The sequence below is a fragment of the Drosophila novamexicana genome, unplaced genomic scaffold, assembly GCF_003285875.2.
Source record: "Drosophila novamexicana strain 15010-1031.04,08,12 unplaced genomic scaffold, DnovRS2.1 tig00000870-arrow-arrow-pilon, whole genome shotgun sequence".
Lineage (NCBI taxonomy): Eukaryota > Metazoa > Arthropoda > Insecta > Diptera > Drosophilidae > Drosophila > Drosophila novamexicana.
In genome coordinates, this window is record NW_020824830.1 from 1,890,183 (window position 1) to 1,907,049 (window position 16,867).

Genomic DNA, 16,867 nt, shown 5'->3' on the forward strand with positions numbered 1-16,867 from the left:
CTTGCAGCATTAAGTGCACTTGCCAACGAGGCCAGGCGAGGGCAAGGTGTTGCACAGGGGAAGGGATCAGGGTGGGTTTGGCACCAACTGCTGCCAGCTCATTAAAAGTAAAAATGATATGCATTAAGTTTCGCAACAGTAACGAGAGCGTTAAAGGTCTGAAACTGCAGTCATTAGACCAAACTTACGCTGCTCTGCTAATGGTCAATGCTAATTGCGTGGAATTCATTTGCATGGCCAGCCACACCTGCGCCTTAAATTTAACTGCGACCCCTGACCCACTGTCACATTTGCCACATAAATTGTCATAATTGTGTGCCACGTACTTGCAACAGCGCCCAGTCCCTCGGCCTGACTCTACTCAGCATCCCTAAAGTATCAATGCATATTTCATCGGCTGACACATGCATTAACGTGTCTAATCGCCAGGCATGCGCCGGACAATGGAAGCTGTATGTGTGTGTGTGTGTTAAGAAAAGGGTGGAGGGGGGCTGGGAGCTTACGAGTGTACGGGCATTCGGCGTTACAGTATAATTTATGTCCTCACATAGCCGAATGCCAGACATTCCGAACATTTCTCAGCTCAGCTGACAATTTGCTGTCACAGGCATGCGAATATTCCACTCGCATATTCTGTTTCCCGCTGGCTGAGAGCTGTTTTAACTTTTATGCTATTGACTGAACGACAGAATTCTCTGTTCAAAATCTGCTGTCAAATTGTTGTCAACATTTTACTGTGCACAACATGGCGTATGCGTCATGTGCATGTTTTTCATAATATATCAAGTAACTCAATAAATTTCTGGAGCTCACAACGGCACCGCCAGTAGCCGCATCCAGATGTGGGTTCGCTTTGAGCCCATAAATCAATTGATAAACTGATAACGGGACTCTGAATGAACACACCATAATTACCCTATGACTCATCAAAAAATAAAAATTGATTTTCCGCCGTCGAGCGAGTCATAAACATTTGTCAGTTCGCATTATTCAACAATTCTTGTAGGCATTACTCAAATTTTCTTAAGCCGAAATTATTGGGTGTTTGCAATAAATGAAACCAATATAATATTTCAATTGCTTGATTCAGTTAGCTTTTTAATAGTTTAATGGCATATACATCATATACATTCTTTGAATATATATGCATATATATCAAAAATTAATAAATAATAAATAACGCATATTCATTGAAATCACACATCGGCAACAGCTGCAATGAGCTTGGTGTAGACCTTAATGCCATGCAGATAGGTATCCGCACGTATATATTCATCGTGATCGTGCAGCAAAATGGGCGTATTGTTCATGGGCGAGAAGCCCAAGGCCGGAATGCCGACAGAGCGCAGGAAACGGCTGTCGGTGTTACCAGGGCAGACATGTGTGCGGAATTTAAGGTTCCTGTTGCCGAGAAGGAAAGTCAAGCAGGATTCACATTACAAGCGCGAGCGTACTTACAGTTCATTCAATGCCTTCTCAAATGCGGTCCAGTACGGATTTGAGGCATCGACCTTTGTCGGCGGTATATATTCGTCTTTCTGTTCGAAGACGATCTCAATGCCACCACCAGCCTCCTCGCACCAGTCGCGTATCTGCTGCTCAAAGGCAACTAGATCCACATCGATGCCAATGCGTAAGTCGAAGACCACCTCGAGCATTGCAGGAACCACATTTCTTTGCACGCCACCAGTCAATTGGGTGAGATTCACAGTGGTCACATCACCAAAGAAAAGCTTCGTATTATCTTTTAACTTCTGCACCTGGGATGCACGGAATCCCATCATCTTGTTCACAATATAGTTGAGCTTCTCGCCGGCGGTGTTGGGCAACAATAGGGAACCATGACCAGCAGTTCCGCTGATCTTAAATCTAATATCTGTAAAACGAAGTTTTTAATACCCTGCAGTGCGCTGTTGCTTTGTAAATATTTACGCCAGCCGGTACGCTCTGCAAAATAGACATAATAGCAATCGTCTAAGCTGGAAGATCCCTCGTCCAGGCTTAAGCCCACATTAAGGGATTTGAAGTAATCTCCCTTTATAAATTCACGCATTCCAAAAAAGCCGCCGGCCTCCTCATCGGGCACAAAGGTCAAATAGACAGTTCGCTTCGGCTGGTAGCCAGTAGCTTTGAGTGCACGAATGGCAGCCAGATATTGAGCTCCCACGCACTTCATGTCCTGCGAGCCACGCGCATAGATACGACCTTCGTCATCCAGATCGGCGGTGAAGGGATCGTGAGTCCACTTTTCCGGGAATACGGGCACAACATCGGTGTGAGAGTTCAGAATGATGCCGGGTAATTCGGGCTGTTTGCCCAGCCATTTCATTATCACGACAGGATTGGCTTCGTTGACGGGATAGACAACATCCACAGGCAGATCCAGGCTGGCTGCCTGACGTTTTAGGAACTCCACGCAAGCGGCTATAAGACGCGTATATTGGGTTAATCTCATTTTAAACACTTTAATGATGCGTTTCCTTCCATAAAATGGCTTATCACGATCCGCCCAATCTGGCAAACTTACTGTAATCTATATTTGGGTGAACCGTTGGTATGCGCAGATATTCACGGAAGATTTTAATTTCTTCATTATTTTCCCACTCGGCTTTGCTCATTTTGTTTGGATTTGTGTAATTATAAACAATTATTTATTTAAACAAAATACGATTCTCAAAATACACTTCTGCTCTACGATGTGGCAGTTGCCTACAGATGCTCCCAGCAAAAAATAAGAGCTCTGAATTGTTTCAACGGTGGCGAACGACTATTTGGCAGTATTATCGGCCCATCGCTTAAATACGAAATGGCGCCATTCACGACGAAGCTTTTTCATTAACAATGTGTCTACTTTTATCATATTTATAACTAAGCCGCCAATTCTTATCAATTTAATGTGGAATTTTCGAATGACCTTTGCCCGAAACTTTTTGGCTAATTACGTTTGTCGACAAATTCGGTAAACATGAAGACTGTATCATATTTTGTAATATTTGGAAAAAATCATTGGTCTGTCTGAGAATCCCAGCCATTTAGGCAATCCTCAAAGTGTTCACGGGCTTGATTCCCAGTCTATTGTATAAAAGTAGTATGTCAATTCTATTGAGAACTGTAACAGCTTTTTCCTACATTCTTTGCGAATCAGGATTTGTGGGAAATAGATTTTGAAAACTCCTAGATAAAGTGGTTCTCTTCGATCCTTTAAAGGGCATCGCTCTCAGCATTATCCGTTCGTTTTTCTTTCTTTCTCAGATTACGAATACATGTAGACTAAATCATGAATCAAATTTGTGGTTCATAAAACATAAATTTATTTATTTTTTGCATGCTTTCAATAAAAATGTTCAATTCCTCAATTCATCAGTTCATGCAAGGTACAAGGCATCGTTGCGATTAACGTACTTAAAGAACTTTTTTTAAAACTTTTCAAGAAGAAGACTTTCAAGCTTATAATTTCGGCGAAAAACTTTTCTGTAGAAAATTCATTAAAAATGTGAGTGAAAAAAAAGTTGTTTGTGAGAAAGTTTAAATTGCTGTCGGAGCGGCTTGCAACCTATTTTCGATCGCCTTCAAACTAAATTCTAAACGACTATGTAAAATACGAATAGACTTTCTTAGAGAGTTTTATTATATTGTTTATGCCTTACATATTAGCAAAAGCTGGAATGAATTTCTTGTGAACCTCAATACCATGCAGATAGAGATCGGCACGTGTGTATTCATCGTGAGCGTGCACAAGGATGGGCATGTTTTTCATCGGCGAAAATCCTAATGCCTCAACTCCAACTGTTCACATGAAGCGGCTGTCTGTGGCACCAGGGCAGACACGTGGTCGGAATTTCAAGTTTCTGTCGGATTAGATTAAATTATCAGCGACGCGATTTATAAACCGACCATGAGCATACTAACAATTCATTCAAGGACTTTTGAAAAGCTGTCCAGAATGGATTTGATGCATCAACCTTCGCCGGTACATATTCATCCTTCGGTATAAAGTCGAGCTCAATACCACCAGCAGCCTCCTCGCACCAGTCGAGAATTTGTTTCTACAATATCCACATCGATCGCAATGCGTATATCGAAGACCGCTTAACTGGGTGAGATTTACGGCGGTCACATCACCGATGAAAGGATCCGCATCATCCGGCAGCTTCCTAACCTGCGTAGCCCGAAACTCCATCAACTTGTTCACAATATAGTTGAGCTCTTCGCCGGCGGTGTTGGGCAGCAGCAGGGAGCCATGGCCTGCTCTGCCGCTTATCTTAAATCTAATCTCTGTAATTATATTGGAGGTCATAAGCCTGTTGGTCACCAGATTAGCTTAACTTACGCCAGGGGATCCGCTGGAAGAGCCCTCATCTAAGCTGAAGCCCACATTCAAGTTCACAAACTCGCGCATGACCAGATGTCTGCCAACCTTCTCATCGGGCACAAAGGTCACATAGATATTTCGCTTTGGTTGGTAGCCGCTAGCCTTAAGAGCGCGAATGGCGCCCAAGTACTGAGTCCCAATGCACGTTGTGTCCTGTGCGCCACGAGCGTAAATACGACCTTCGTCATCCAGATCGGCGCCGAAGGGTGCGTGTGTCCACTTCTCGGGGTACACAGGCACCACATCCATATGCGAGTTCAGTATAATGGAAGATAGCTCAGCCTGTCGTTTCACAAACTCTGTGTTTGGGTGCACATAGGGAAGATTTTGATTTGCTCATTTTGAGTTCTGTGTATGTGTCTGAAACTGAAGTCTCCGGAGATAGCACCTTGCTATTGCTGATAGCGTATGGCTAGGACTGCTGGCTGGGCATGATTGGGCACCCATTTCCATTACCATTCTGCCCGGATGGCGACATCGACATTGTACGCGTACATTTGTTGCCAATGGGTTGATTTTATTTTTATTTTTATTTTTTTATCAGATTTATGACTCTCGGTGTTTGTTTGTATAAATTTGACTGATATGATTCTTATCTGTTTGATTAATTTGGTTGCAAATGAGCCCATTATCAGATTTGTTTTTCTGTGCAATCTTTGTTATAACACATACATTAACACTGGGCCATATATAGTGTACAGCTTTCAATGAATTGAAGGCAAGGCATATGTTATTCTCCAATAAACTAATGTTAGAAATCCCATACGAAGTACGCTTGTTCTTCAAACAACATTTTAAAAGTTTCAAAATCTACGTTTGAACATGTGAACGAATGAAATGTAAAGATAAAATAAATTCCATTAATTAGGTCTTTGTTTACCCATCGAGAAATTGAAAGATTTGTTATTAATAAAAACGTACGCGTATATAGAATACAAAGTTGTTGTTTTTATATCAGACTTCAAATATTTTTTGCTTTCTTCTTATCAGCATGTTTGCTGATGTTTTCTTTTTAACAAAGCTAGTTATCTTTTGGGTTTATGGGCACATGCTTAAAATGCCTGCGGCTTGTTAAATATTTTTTTAAAATTTATTATAATACGATGCTTAGAAAAATGCCTACTCTATTTTATGTAGAGATCTGCACATGCTAAAATAAAATTCCTAATTTACGTATACGTTCACTAGCACAAGCTTATTGAATATATACTCATCTAGTACGATAAGTTTAATCTAATATTTCCTACACATTTTGATGCTGATAATTCACAATAAGTAGAAGAGCAATATAGATTAACATATTTTCGCCAAGGAGCCTGAGGAAAAAACTGCCTTAGAAAATGTAAAATGTATTGACAAGTTAATTTAAATTGAAAAAAGATTGATTGTTTCTTTATATAATATTCAAGAATTTCACATAAGTTGTTGTATTTTATATAAATTTTATTTTATTTTTTATAAAATAGTTTACATTCTTTTGATTTCTTTAAATGCGTAAATATTCACGGAAGATTTTTATTTCTTCATCGTTTTCTATTATTCATTTTTAAATTGTTGTATACCAATGAGCACAATTTGTTCTTTAAATATAGTACGTTCGCAGCCGTTCAGGGTTCGTCTACGTATGTGAATACATTCCGTTTCACATTCCCATTAAATAGCCGAAGATACTTTTTTTTCTAGTCGGCTTGGTGCCCAAAAATTGTGGTTTTAACTTGCTATCTAGAATTATATTGTGGTTATTTATCCAAACTAATATAGTTTGGGTCTTTGTTATGGATATTATTTATATACCCTGCAAAGAATGTGCAGATGTTTGTAACCGGCAGAACGAGTCCTTGACCAGCTCATAAAATGTATATGAATATCCACGATGACCATCAACAGTCGAGTCGACCTTGCCATATCCGTTTGTTGGTCCGTCCGGCATTTTGTGACATTTCGCAACTGGGCAGAGTATTTCATATTCGGACTAGAGCACTTTGAATTGTTTTTATCAAAACTAGATACGCGCGGCTATCTTTCGGGTTTATGGTTATGGCTGTGGCTTGAAATGTCTGTGGTCAGTAAAACTTTATATAACGCTAGATCTAGATCTAGATTTATGCAAATATCTGAAGAGGCACGTGTCCAAATAAAAGTCAGACTATAATATACGTTTAGTAGTGCACCAAATTTTATAAATTTATTATGTTCCGTTAATAATAATTTTAATAATAATTTTTATCAAAAAAGGAGCCTGAAAAAAGATGATTCAAAAAAAAAAAAAATGTTGATTGACAACTTGATAAAAATAAAAAAAAAATGTTGCTGCTCCCTACAAAATAATCTAAATTCTTTTAGGGCTAGTCTTGCAACCAGTTATGAATTTCCTTTGTAAATGTTTGTCAGAGCAAAGGTAGAACAAAAGTACTCAAATTCGAAGACTCGGCTTGTGATATTCAATAAAAAAAAAAAAAAACAAAGAACTTCGGCAAGGTACAAGAGCCGACACTTCTGCTAATCTTAAATCAGTTAAATTATTCGTGTTCATATAAATACTTGTGGGTCACCAAAATTGCTCATTTTGAGTTCTAAAGAACGTTGGTTTAGTCATTTTATCGAATGTTTCGAATGCTTCAGCAAATATCACCTTCTGCCCATTATCAGCGCATGTCTACGCCTGGGGGCTTGGTGTAAGCCCCGACGCCAACATCGATAGCAAAGTTCATATAACTATATATGTGTAACTGTATGTTTTTTTTTTATCACTTTTCTAGCTACCCGTCTTTGTAATCGTAAATTTGTCTGATATGCTTCTTATCAGTGTATTTAATGTGCTTGCTAATTAAGCCATTATCAAACGTTTAATCAATACATCATTTCAAACTGTGCGCAGACACTGCTTCAACTACGTTAATTACTGAAGTGGGGATCAATCAAATATAATGTATATAAATCAAAATTAATTAAGTCGAATGGGGGCCCACTTGTTATACATCTGCTACAGCTGCAATAACTTTCTTGTAGATTTCAATTCCACGCAGATAAGTATCTGCACGCAAATATTCATTGTGATCGTGCAGCAAGATGGGCGTATTGTTAATAGGCGAAAAGCCCAAGGCCGGAATGCCAAACGATCGCAGGAATCGGCTGTCCGTGGCACCTGGGAAAACGCGTTGACGGGTTGACACACCGCTGAAAAGGTTTAATGGTATCACAAAGTCGAGACTGAAGGAAATTAATGTCTTGTTACATACAGTTCGTCCATAGCTTTCTTAAAGGCCAACCAATATGGATTTGATGCATTGATTCTGGTTGGAGCTACATACGGTTCCTTCCACTCGAACACTAACTCAATGCCATCTCCTGCTTCGGCGCACCAATCGCGAATTCGCTTCTCGAGCGCATCCAAATCCTCTGTTATGGCAACTCGAATATCAAAGACTGCTTCCAATAAAGGAGGCACCACATTGCTTTGGACACCTCCGTGCAGTTGGGTTAGGTTAACGGTAGTAACATCTCCAATGTCCATATTCAAGTCTTCTTCGAGTCGTTTCACCTGTGACTCACGGAATTCCATCAATTTATTCAAAACATAGTTGAGCTTCTGGCCAGCGGTGTTGGGTAGGAGTAGAGAACCGTGTCCAGCAGTTCCACTGATCTTAAGCCTTAAATCTGAAGGAAACTTGTTCGTATATAACGCAATGGAGACTGCCTGCTACTTACGCCATACAGTCCGCTCGGCATAGAACACGGCGTAGGTTTCATCTTCACTGGAAATGCCCTCGTCTAAGCTGAATCCCACGTTTAGTTTCCTGAAGTAATCACTCTTAATTAGATTGGCCATTCCCGGTGTAACGCCACCCTCCTCATCCGGCACAAAGGTGAGAATTACTGTTCTCTTTGGCTGGTGGCCGTTAGCTTTTAGAGAGCGAATAGCCCCCAGGTATTGGGTTGCAACACTCTTCATGTCCTGAGAGCCTCGACCAAAAATGCGGCCTTCATCATCCAGATCGGCATTGAAAGGTTCGTGTGTCCACTTGTCCGGGAATACCGGAACAACGTCCATGTGTGAATTCAATACAATGGAAGGAAGCTCAGGCTGTTTGCCTAACCACTTTATAACAACGACAGGATTCAATCCGGCATAGACAACAACTACTGGTAGCCCCAGATCAGCTGCCTGACGTTTCAAGAATTCCACACAAGCAGCTGTACGGCTCAAAAAGATACGATTTTCATTAAAACTCTGAATATTTCCACGATCTCTTCAACTTACTGTAATCTACATTTGGGTGTACCGATGGAATGCGTAAGTATTCACGGAATATTTTAATTTCTTCATTGTTTTCCCACTGAGACTTATTCATTTTGAAATAAGAGTATAGTATGTGCACAGCCCTACAAGGTTGATGTAAGTTTGCCAAAAAATTGTATATCAGTCTTCCTTAAATACCCAGAGCTCTGTTAAATGGCGGCCTAGTCCCTGAAAATGTGGTTAACTTGTTATCTGAAATTATGTTGTGGTTATTTATCAAAACTTATGATAGTTCGGGTCTTTCCTGTAGCTATTTCTATTCCAATTAAAGTAGACCTTTAAGGAGAATGTACCGCCAAAGCTACTTATATATATATATTTTAAAAAATATACCCATTTAAAAAGGAAAGAACATACGTAGCGATATACAAGCATTATTTAGGAAAACTAGTTCAAATCCTATGCATAGATTTTTTCAATCTATTCCGAAATATCTTCTCACATATCTGTAGAGCCGTAAGCTCTCGTACACAATGCGAATAAAATCATCGCCGTGCTGAAGATGGTTTTCTTTCTTGTTTTGATATAAACAAATAAAAATTCCATTCGTATTCATAGTTTAAAAATAATCAACGTTTGTATATTAATAGATTTCCGCGCTGTCCCAGTCAATTTATTTATATATATTAAATTGCTTTTGTAATTTAATCGAATTCTCATAGCATGGTTATATATAATAAATTAAATTACTTTTAACAATATAAAATGAAGTGGAATTTAAAATCTAAGTAAGCTGTTTACTGTTTTTACAAAGTTTTTATTCCAGTTGCCTATTTGAAGTAGTAAAGCTGGATTAGTGCGAAGAATGTTTTCCAGAATCATAAATATTATTTTTACGTGCATGTTTGTACGTTATTAAGTAAGAATATATATTACGGCAATTCAGAGCAGGCACAAAGTTTTACTTAACATGATTATATACCAACTATTAATATCAAAAACTAAGATAACAGTACAGAGTTATCGTTTTGATATGCACATGTACGAGTTAAATGCAAATTCATGGCAATTTAATTTATTAGGCATGATAGGCAGAAAAACACATATAGTACATATGTGAACGTTTCTATAGATCTAAAAACATTATTTTAATATTGGCAGCCAAATCGAGTAGAAAATGCACGGAAGCCCGTATTTCGTTTAAACATTGACAACAGCTGATATAAGCTTCTTGTAAACCTCAATGCCATTCAGATAGGTATCCGCGCGCAGAAATTCATCATGATCATGCAACAGTAAAGGGGTCTTATTGATTGGCGAAAATCCCAAAGCCGGAATGCCTGCATACCGGACGTATCGGCTATCGGTGGCGCCAGGGAACACGCGGTATCGTGTTTTTAGACCTCTGTAAGAGCACAATAAAACATCAAATCATATTTCGTCGAGCCCAATCATACATACACTTCGTCTAATGCTTTCTTAAAAGCCACCCAATATATATTCGATTCGTCTATCTTGGTCGGCTCTACATATGGGTTTTTCATCTCAAAGTCCAGTTCAATGCCGCCGCCAGCCTCTGCGCACCAGTCGCGAATTTGCTTCTCGAAGGCATCTACATCGACAGTTATAGCGATTCGAATATCAAAGACAACCTCTAGCAAGGGTGGTACTACATTGCTTTGCACTCCTCCACGTAGTTGTGTCAGGTTAACGGTGGTTACATCGCCAATGTCAATGTTGGTGTCTTCCTTAAGTCGTTTCACCTGTGATTCACGGAACTCCATCATTTTATTCACAATGTAATGCAGCTTCTGGCCAGCTGTGTTGGGTAACAACAGGGAACCGTGACCCGCAGTTCCACTGATCTTAAGCTTGAGATCTGAAATAACATTCATGGTGATATTTGCTTTATGGAAAGTTGTATCTGACTTACGCCACAATGTTCTTTCGGCATAGTAAACGGCGTAGGTTTCATCCTCACTGGAGATACCCTCGTCAAAGCTGAATCCCACATTTAGTTTCTTGAAGTAATCACCCTTCACCAACTCGCGCATGCCTAGATGACCCCCAACCTCTTCATCAGGCACATAGGTAAGGTAAACAGTACGCTTTGGCTGGAAGCCGCTGGCTTTGAGGGCGCGAATGGCACCCAGATATTGAGTTCCAACGCACTTCATGTCCTGCGAGCCACGCGCATAAATGCGACCTTCGTCATCTAGATCGGCGCTGAAAGGTCCGTGGGTCCACTTGTCAGCGAAAACAGGCACAACATCGGTGTGGGAGTTCAGAATAATAGAAGGTAATTCAGGCTCCTTGCCTAGCCATTTCATTACCACGACGGGATTGGATTCGTTAACAGGATAAAGAACATCCACCGGCAGTCCCAGGCTGTCTGCCTGACGTTTCAAGAATTCTACACAAGCGGCTGTAAAACGCAGACAGTTAATTTTTATAGCATGAGTAAAATTGCTTATCTTTTTGCACTTTTTGTAGTTTTTACGATGTTTACAATCTCACAAAACTTACTGTAATCCACATTTGGATGCACTGTTGGAATACGCAGGTATTCGCGGAAAATTTTAATTTCCTCATTGTTTTCCCACTCAGACTTGCTCATTTCAAACAGATTCTGCGTATATTAAACGTGGTATATATTTTTAATGGAATGTCAAACTTAATGTATATATTTCGAATGGAATGTGAATCTACAAATGTGCGAATTTTGATATTTGCCAAACAGCTGACTTTTGTGGCGGCATCAGCTGTTCACAGCCTCAAAATACCTTCTCAACACTGGCAGCGATCGTCGACGACTGCGCTCGTTCGGGCGCACAACTTTATAAATACGCCCGTAAAATCCAATTGCCAGACGATATTATCTCAGTTCTGAGGTTTTCGCAGCTTATCAGCTTTAAATTCAGGCATATTTCCATTAACTTTATTGTTTGTTTGTTTATAGTTTGGTCGCGGTTTATCAGCAACGTTTGTTTACAATTCGCCTGCTAATCTATGCATAGAGTATTACTGACCTCTTTTGGCTCTTAAAAGCGTATAAATACGAGTGCCTACGGGAAATATTGGCGCACTCGCTGCAGTTCACTGTAGCTGTGCATGTTGTGTTGGTTTTCTCGATTTGCCGGTGGCACTTGCATTGGCTTAGTGTTAAATTTATATTGTACGAGTACATTCCACTTGAATTCCTAATCTGCAGGCGTTGCACACACAAACACGCACACACACACACATACATACATACACTTATGCATATCCGGACATGAGCATCTAGTCCGAACGTGTGGCATGTAAACAAGTAGTTGTAGTTGTTGTTATACCCGCTGCTGCTGCTGATGCAGATGCTGATACGAGTACTGTTGATGTTGTTGCCGTGCTTAGCTACTGCCAACCCGCCCCACCCCCAAACCTCAACTGTCGGTGCATTCGTGTGTGTTTGTTTTCGGTTTGTTTCGTTATGTATGTATGTGTGCGTCAGATTTCACGCTTATTTCAATGGGCGCAAATTGCTGTACACAAAAGTTGCACGAAGCAAAACTGAAATGTCGAGATTCGTACAGCTCGTAGACATCAGTTGAGCTTTGTGTGTGTGTGTGTGTGTATGTTATCTTCTGGGCATAAACATACACATGCACATATGTATGTTTGTGCCATCAGAAAAAGTCATTAAAAGTTCATTAACAATGTTGCAAGGATTTTAATGGCAGACACTGCGCCACCAACTACAGCGACTACTATGTCAGCAACACATGTCTACATTTCAAATGACAATAAGACACAAACACACACACACACACACACACACACACACAAAGATAAGTCAAACATGTCCAACAATACAAAGTCATGCATACGCGACATTGTACGTACATATATGTACATATGTATTCATATACATTTGTATGCATGAGTATGTGTATTTCATTAAAATGTCTGTAATTGTTGTGGGTGTGTTTGTTTTCGCGGCGCAAACAAACTATATCATTGTATTTTTTAACAATTATCCAGTCAACAGAGCATGTATGCATATATGTATATACATTTGCCCACGGCATTAAGAGCTATTGAAATCCTAGCAACTTATCCTTTAAGGTTCGCCTGTCTCAAGCTAAAGTTGTTATAATCGATAGCACTCACTATGCATTGTTCCAGACATTTCAGTCTTTACTCTTTTCACATTTCCCAGCATCTATGTGACAATACCTTCTGTACATAAAGCAAAGCCCAAGCATATGCTCTAAGGCGCACTTTTCCATATTAGAGCTGGGCGCGTGTCATTTTTCCTTTTCTGATGCGAGCACGCGCGAACTTTAAATTGAATTTCGTGCATTTTCAATAGAAGGACACATACTACAAAAAAATAAATAAAAATCAGCTCGATTTACTATCGATGAATATAATAATATAATTTTGCATAAGCCAATAAAAAAAAGTTGCCCTTGGTTGGTTTTCCAATATACACAAAAGTTTCTGTTAAAAGAAATCTATAACTTGGGCATATCAGATGTATAAATGTTATAAGAACTCAAATTGTCACGTACTATATTATTCATTAAGCGAAAATGAATTAAATTTACATGAGAATGTTAAAACACATGCTTAAAAAAGCATGTGGATATACTCAAAAGATTTTTCAAGGCGTTAAATAAATGAGTTATGAGCTGGCCTTAAATATCGCCCTGATGGATATGCATATTTACCTAGGTATTTACAGCAGTAAGGAAAAAAGTAAAATGCCATGAATATATTTGCCATATGCAGTCTACTTTTTAATACATATTCATATTTCAATTTGTCAATGTCAATTTGCAGAGCAACTGAGTTGTATGTGGATAATATGGTAAAATTTATAATTTGAATTTAAAAGTGCAATGATTTAGACTTAAAAATAAACAACTTAAAATAAAATGTGATGTTCATTATTTAATTAGGGCCTTGATATGTTAAGTTATACTTAAGCTGAGATAAAAAATTGCCAAAAAAAAAATTAAGAAAACAGAGCTTTGGTCTCTGATCGCTTTCAATATTTATGGCTATGCAGAGGTCCCTAATATCCTGTCAAGCGGTTTGCACCCGAATTAAAAGAATATGTCCTTTTACATAGCCATTTCAAGTTGTCTAAGTCAAGTTCAATCAGTTTTTATGAAAATTTAGCAACTGCTACTGTCTAAACTCTGATAATACACAGATAAAATAGCAATTTTTAGTTATATCATCATTTAAGTTTCTCGCGAAATAATTAAAAAATCTCTAACTCACTTATACGCTATGCAAGGATTTCAATTCATTCAAATGGTACTCAATTATTTTACGCGTGAAAATAGCACTTTTAATTGGTTTTCATTTGTTACATTAACTTTATGAAAATGTACATTTGCTGATAATTAACGAAGCCCCAATTAATTAAATTGCAATGCGGCTCAATTAAAGCAAATATTTGGCGGCCAACAAAGTCAGGTAAACTATTTGTATAAGCCATGAAGACAAGCTTAAAAATTTAAAATGTTTCTTAATGGAAACGTTATAAAACGTATAATAAACGCCAATTGAATTTATCTCATAACCCTATGCATCTTGGCTCTGTAAAAATGTAAGTGCATACTACAAAATTGCATTTCCTGCAAAACTTGATTTATAAATACCTAACGAGCTATAAGGCCGGAGTAGATTATTTATTAGGACGTGTAATAATCAGTACTAGACTTTGCTTTTGATACAATTTTATGAAAGAAAATAAATGGATATATCAAAACTTTTGCATACCAGCCAGCACAGCTTTGCAGCTGGCGTCAGGCAATAAAATAAAAGCTGTGCAACACGGCAGGACAAATGACAGAAACAAGATAAGCTCGAATTCTCAGGTGGACCGGAAGGCTGGGCATGTGACGCACAGCCATTTATAGATGCGAAACCAAAGCAACGCTATTCAAAAGACGAAAGGTCGCTAACGAAGCATTCGCAACAGACTCAACAGAACAGAACAAGCACAACAAATGCGGCCCGTGGCAATGCTGCCATCAATGCAAATAAAAGGACGAAAGTTATGATAAATGCAGATGGGATGGAGTATAGCTGGCAGCATTATTGCCTGTCATTTCTCATCAGCCACCATCGACAACAGACAACACGCTCGGCCAGGCACAAGGGGCGGACGGGGGTTGTCTGACTAGCGACAGCCAACAGGCGACTTCCGGTTGTTGCCGCCATTTTGGCTTGGCTGTAATGGCTGCCAGGCTCTGAATGGCTTCTAATAAAGAACAAGCATGATTTTTGCTACGCTTTTATTTTCCATTACACCGCCTCTCTGCTCGCCCTTCCACATGCCATAAGAGCGATGAGCTGCAATTTGCAAAGTTTTTGCCCGCTCGCACACACACACACACACACACACACACACAGCCATAAATATGTGTATGAGTTTGTGTGCGTGTGCTCAAAAAGCTCGGAAAAACTTCATTTTGATGCTGCTTCATTTGAGTTTGTGTTTGGCGCGACAAATTTTTGTTTGTCTGCCCGTTGAGATGTATCCCTCCTCCTGTACCTTGGCTGACTGTGGCATGTCTGCAGCGTGTTGTTCCCACTGTGCAAGCAAAGAGCTTATAATGCTGCCAGCATAGCTGAGCTTAAAATCACGTGTGTGCCACTTTTAGCTGGGCAAAATCCATCCAAAATACTAAATACTCAGCTATCCCAATTTAAAGCTCTTTGGATTGCCAGCGCTACCACCAGGTCCTTTAATGGATTCCCGGTATCGCCCTACTAATTGCTGATTGCTGCTAAGTGCCACGATTTGAGCTGCAGGGTTCGGTCTGAAAGACGTTTGGCCAGCTCTGCAATTAACTAATTGATTGAACTATTCAATCCACACACAGATGCACGCCATTGCCAATAGGTTCGTGCGTGGGCGTGGCAAACATGGTATTAATTCGGGATGGGACCGTTTAACGAGCTATTGAGGGGCGTGTTTGGCGGTAACACGTTGCCTTTGTCCACAGCCCGTTGCATGTGCGGGTGCAACTAAAAGCTTTGAATGCAACGCATTCAGTTTGCCAGGGTGCGGTTGTGGGTGGACCCTTCCTGCTGACTTTTGTGCAACAGCCACCTGAATATGCTTAATGAGCAACTGTTAAATTTGGAACGCCTCGTTTGTTCACATCATTGTCGTTAAATTATGTGGGCGTACCACAGACAATGTTTGGTTTACTGTAATTAAGCTTATATGCAGAATTGTTCGACTGGGGATGCCCACTGCTCAAATTTAGACTATCCAAATGTCTCTTACATTATCATATTCATGATATTAACTTCATATTGGCAAACTGTTTGACGAAAGGGACAACAGATTTGCAGTCAAATAGTAGCATGTGTCTCAAACGACTCGCCTGTCGATGTTTATAGAGTCACAGAAATTTCTGATACCCCTGTACATTTCATTGTCATTGCACTTAGGCTTGTCCAGCTTTATTATTATACCCTGAACCCATTAAAAATGGGTATAATTGTATATTGTATTTGTGCGAAAGCCAAATGTATGTAACAGGCAGAAGTAACCTTCTCCGACCCCATAAAGTATATATATTCTTGATCAGCATCAATAGCCGAGTCGATCTAGCCATGTCCGTCTGTCTGTCCGTCCGTCCGTCCGTATGTAATTATGAACGCAAGGATCTCAGAACCTATAAAAGCTAGAGAAATTTTAATTGTAGATGCTCCTAGTTCCCGCGCAGATCGAGTTTGTTTCCGATAATCGATAACTTACTCCGTTTTCAAGCAATCGATAAAAATCGATATCGATATCCTGTTTTTTGGGCAATTTTGGTAAATAATAAGAGCTAGAGTCACCAAACTTGACATATACCTTCTAAAATAGAATATATATATGCATTTGATGTTGAAAGAAGAGGGTTCAGTGTATCCCCTAGTCGGGAACTCCCGACTAGAACCTCTTACTTGTTTTTAAAAGTATATTCATAAAACTATATTTAAAATTATTTAAATTACTTCAAATGGCTTTTCTGATTTACATCATTATGTTTATTGTATATTCTTTGTATTTTGTGATTTTAATCAAATCGGTTTGTTTTAGTTTGCATTCTTTAGCTGTTTGCATACATTCAGACCTCTCGAGCACTGTCTGTTTAGCTTAATACCATAAACTTGACCTAATCTGTGCCATCCACCGTCAGAGCATTTCCCAAATGGCATAAAACAACGCAATCAGATGGTAACAAATCCCAGAAATA

The 16,867-nt window shown here is 39.4% G+C and overlaps 4 protein-coding genes across 5 annotated transcripts in view; 1 reads left to right on the plus strand and 3 right to left on the minus strand.

The window, feature by feature from the left end:
* The window catches only part of LOC115764818 (proteoglycan Cow), a 65,281-nt gene that overhangs the window by 14,231 nt on the left and 34,183 nt on the right, over positions 1–16,867 (plus strand). The gene's annotated exons all lie outside the window — the stretch shown is intronic.
* On the minus strand, positions 1,120–2,745 carry LOC115764821 (aminoacylase-1-like). Its single transcript, XM_030708070.1, has 4 exons — positions 2,528–2,745; positions 1,933–2,424; positions 1,459–1,876; positions 1,120–1,401 (listed from the first exon to the last, which is right to left on the minus strand). The coding sequence occupies exons 1-4, from the start codon at positions 2,616–2,618 to the stop codon at positions 1,197–1,199; spliced, it is 1,206 nt and encodes a 401-aa protein (XP_030563930.1). The 5' UTR covers positions 2,619–2,745; the 3' UTR covers positions 1,120–1,196.
* On the minus strand, positions 6,709–8,724 carry LOC115764822 (aminoacylase-1-like). Its single transcript, XM_030708071.1, has 4 exons — positions 8,634–8,724; positions 8,081–8,566; positions 7,612–8,029; positions 6,709–7,549 (listed from the first exon to the last, which is right to left on the minus strand). Exons 1-4 carry the CDS (start codon positions 8,722–8,724, stop codon positions 7,345–7,347), a joined length of 1,200 nt encoding a protein of 399 aa, XP_030563931.1. The 3' UTR covers positions 6,709–7,344.
* Positions 9,327–11,461, minus strand: LOC115764820 (aminoacylase-1-like). The gene is made up of 5 exons (XM_030708069.1): positions 11,396–11,461; positions 11,139–11,241; positions 10,546–11,037; positions 10,074–10,491; positions 9,327–10,017 (listed from the first exon to the last, which is right to left on the minus strand). The coding sequence occupies exons 2-5, from the start codon at positions 11,227–11,229 to the stop codon at positions 9,813–9,815; spliced, it is 1,206 nt and encodes a 401-aa protein (XP_030563929.1). The 5' UTR covers positions 11,230–11,241; positions 11,396–11,461; the 3' UTR covers positions 9,327–9,812.

Excerpts from the sequence above, each read along its gene's own strand:
- LOC115764821 (XM_030708070.1), bottom strand. The coding sequence starts at position 2,618 with ATGAGCAAAGCCGAGTGGGAAAATAATGAAGAAATTAAAATCTTCCGT. Across the intron at positions 2,425-2,527 it reads TCACCCAAATATAGATTACA|CCGCTTGCGTGGAGTTCCTA; the intron begins GTAAGTTTGCCA and ends CGCGTCTTATAG. Across the intron at positions 1,402-1,458 it reads GAGAAGGCATTGAATGAACT|GAACCTTAAATTCCGCACAC; the intron begins GTAAGTACGCTC and ends TCTCGGCAACAG.
- LOC115764822 (XM_030708071.1), bottom strand. The coding sequence starts at position 8,724 with ATGAATAAGTCTCAGTGGGAAAACAATGAAGAAATTAAAATATTCCGT. Across the intron at positions 8,567-8,633 it reads ACACCCAAATGTAGATTACA|CTGCTTGTGTGGAATTCTTG; the intron begins GTAAGTTGAAGA and ends TGAGCCGTACAG. Across the intron at positions 8,030-8,080 it reads TGCCGAGCGGACTGTATGGC|ATTTAAGGCTTAAGATCAGT; the intron begins GTAAGTAGCAGG and ends AGTTTCCTTCAG.
- LOC115764820 (XM_030708069.1), bottom strand. The coding sequence starts at position 11,229 with ATGAGCAAGTCTGAGTGGGAAAACAATGAGGAAATTAAAATTTTCCGC. Across the intron at positions 11,038-11,138 it reads GCATCCAAATGTGGATTACA|CCGCTTGTGTAGAATTCTTG; the intron begins GTAAGTTTTGTG and ends TGCGTTTTACAG. Across the intron at positions 10,018-10,073 it reads AAGAAAGCATTAGACGAAGT|AGGTCTAAAAACACGATACC; the intron begins GTATGTATGATT and ends GTGCTCTTACAG.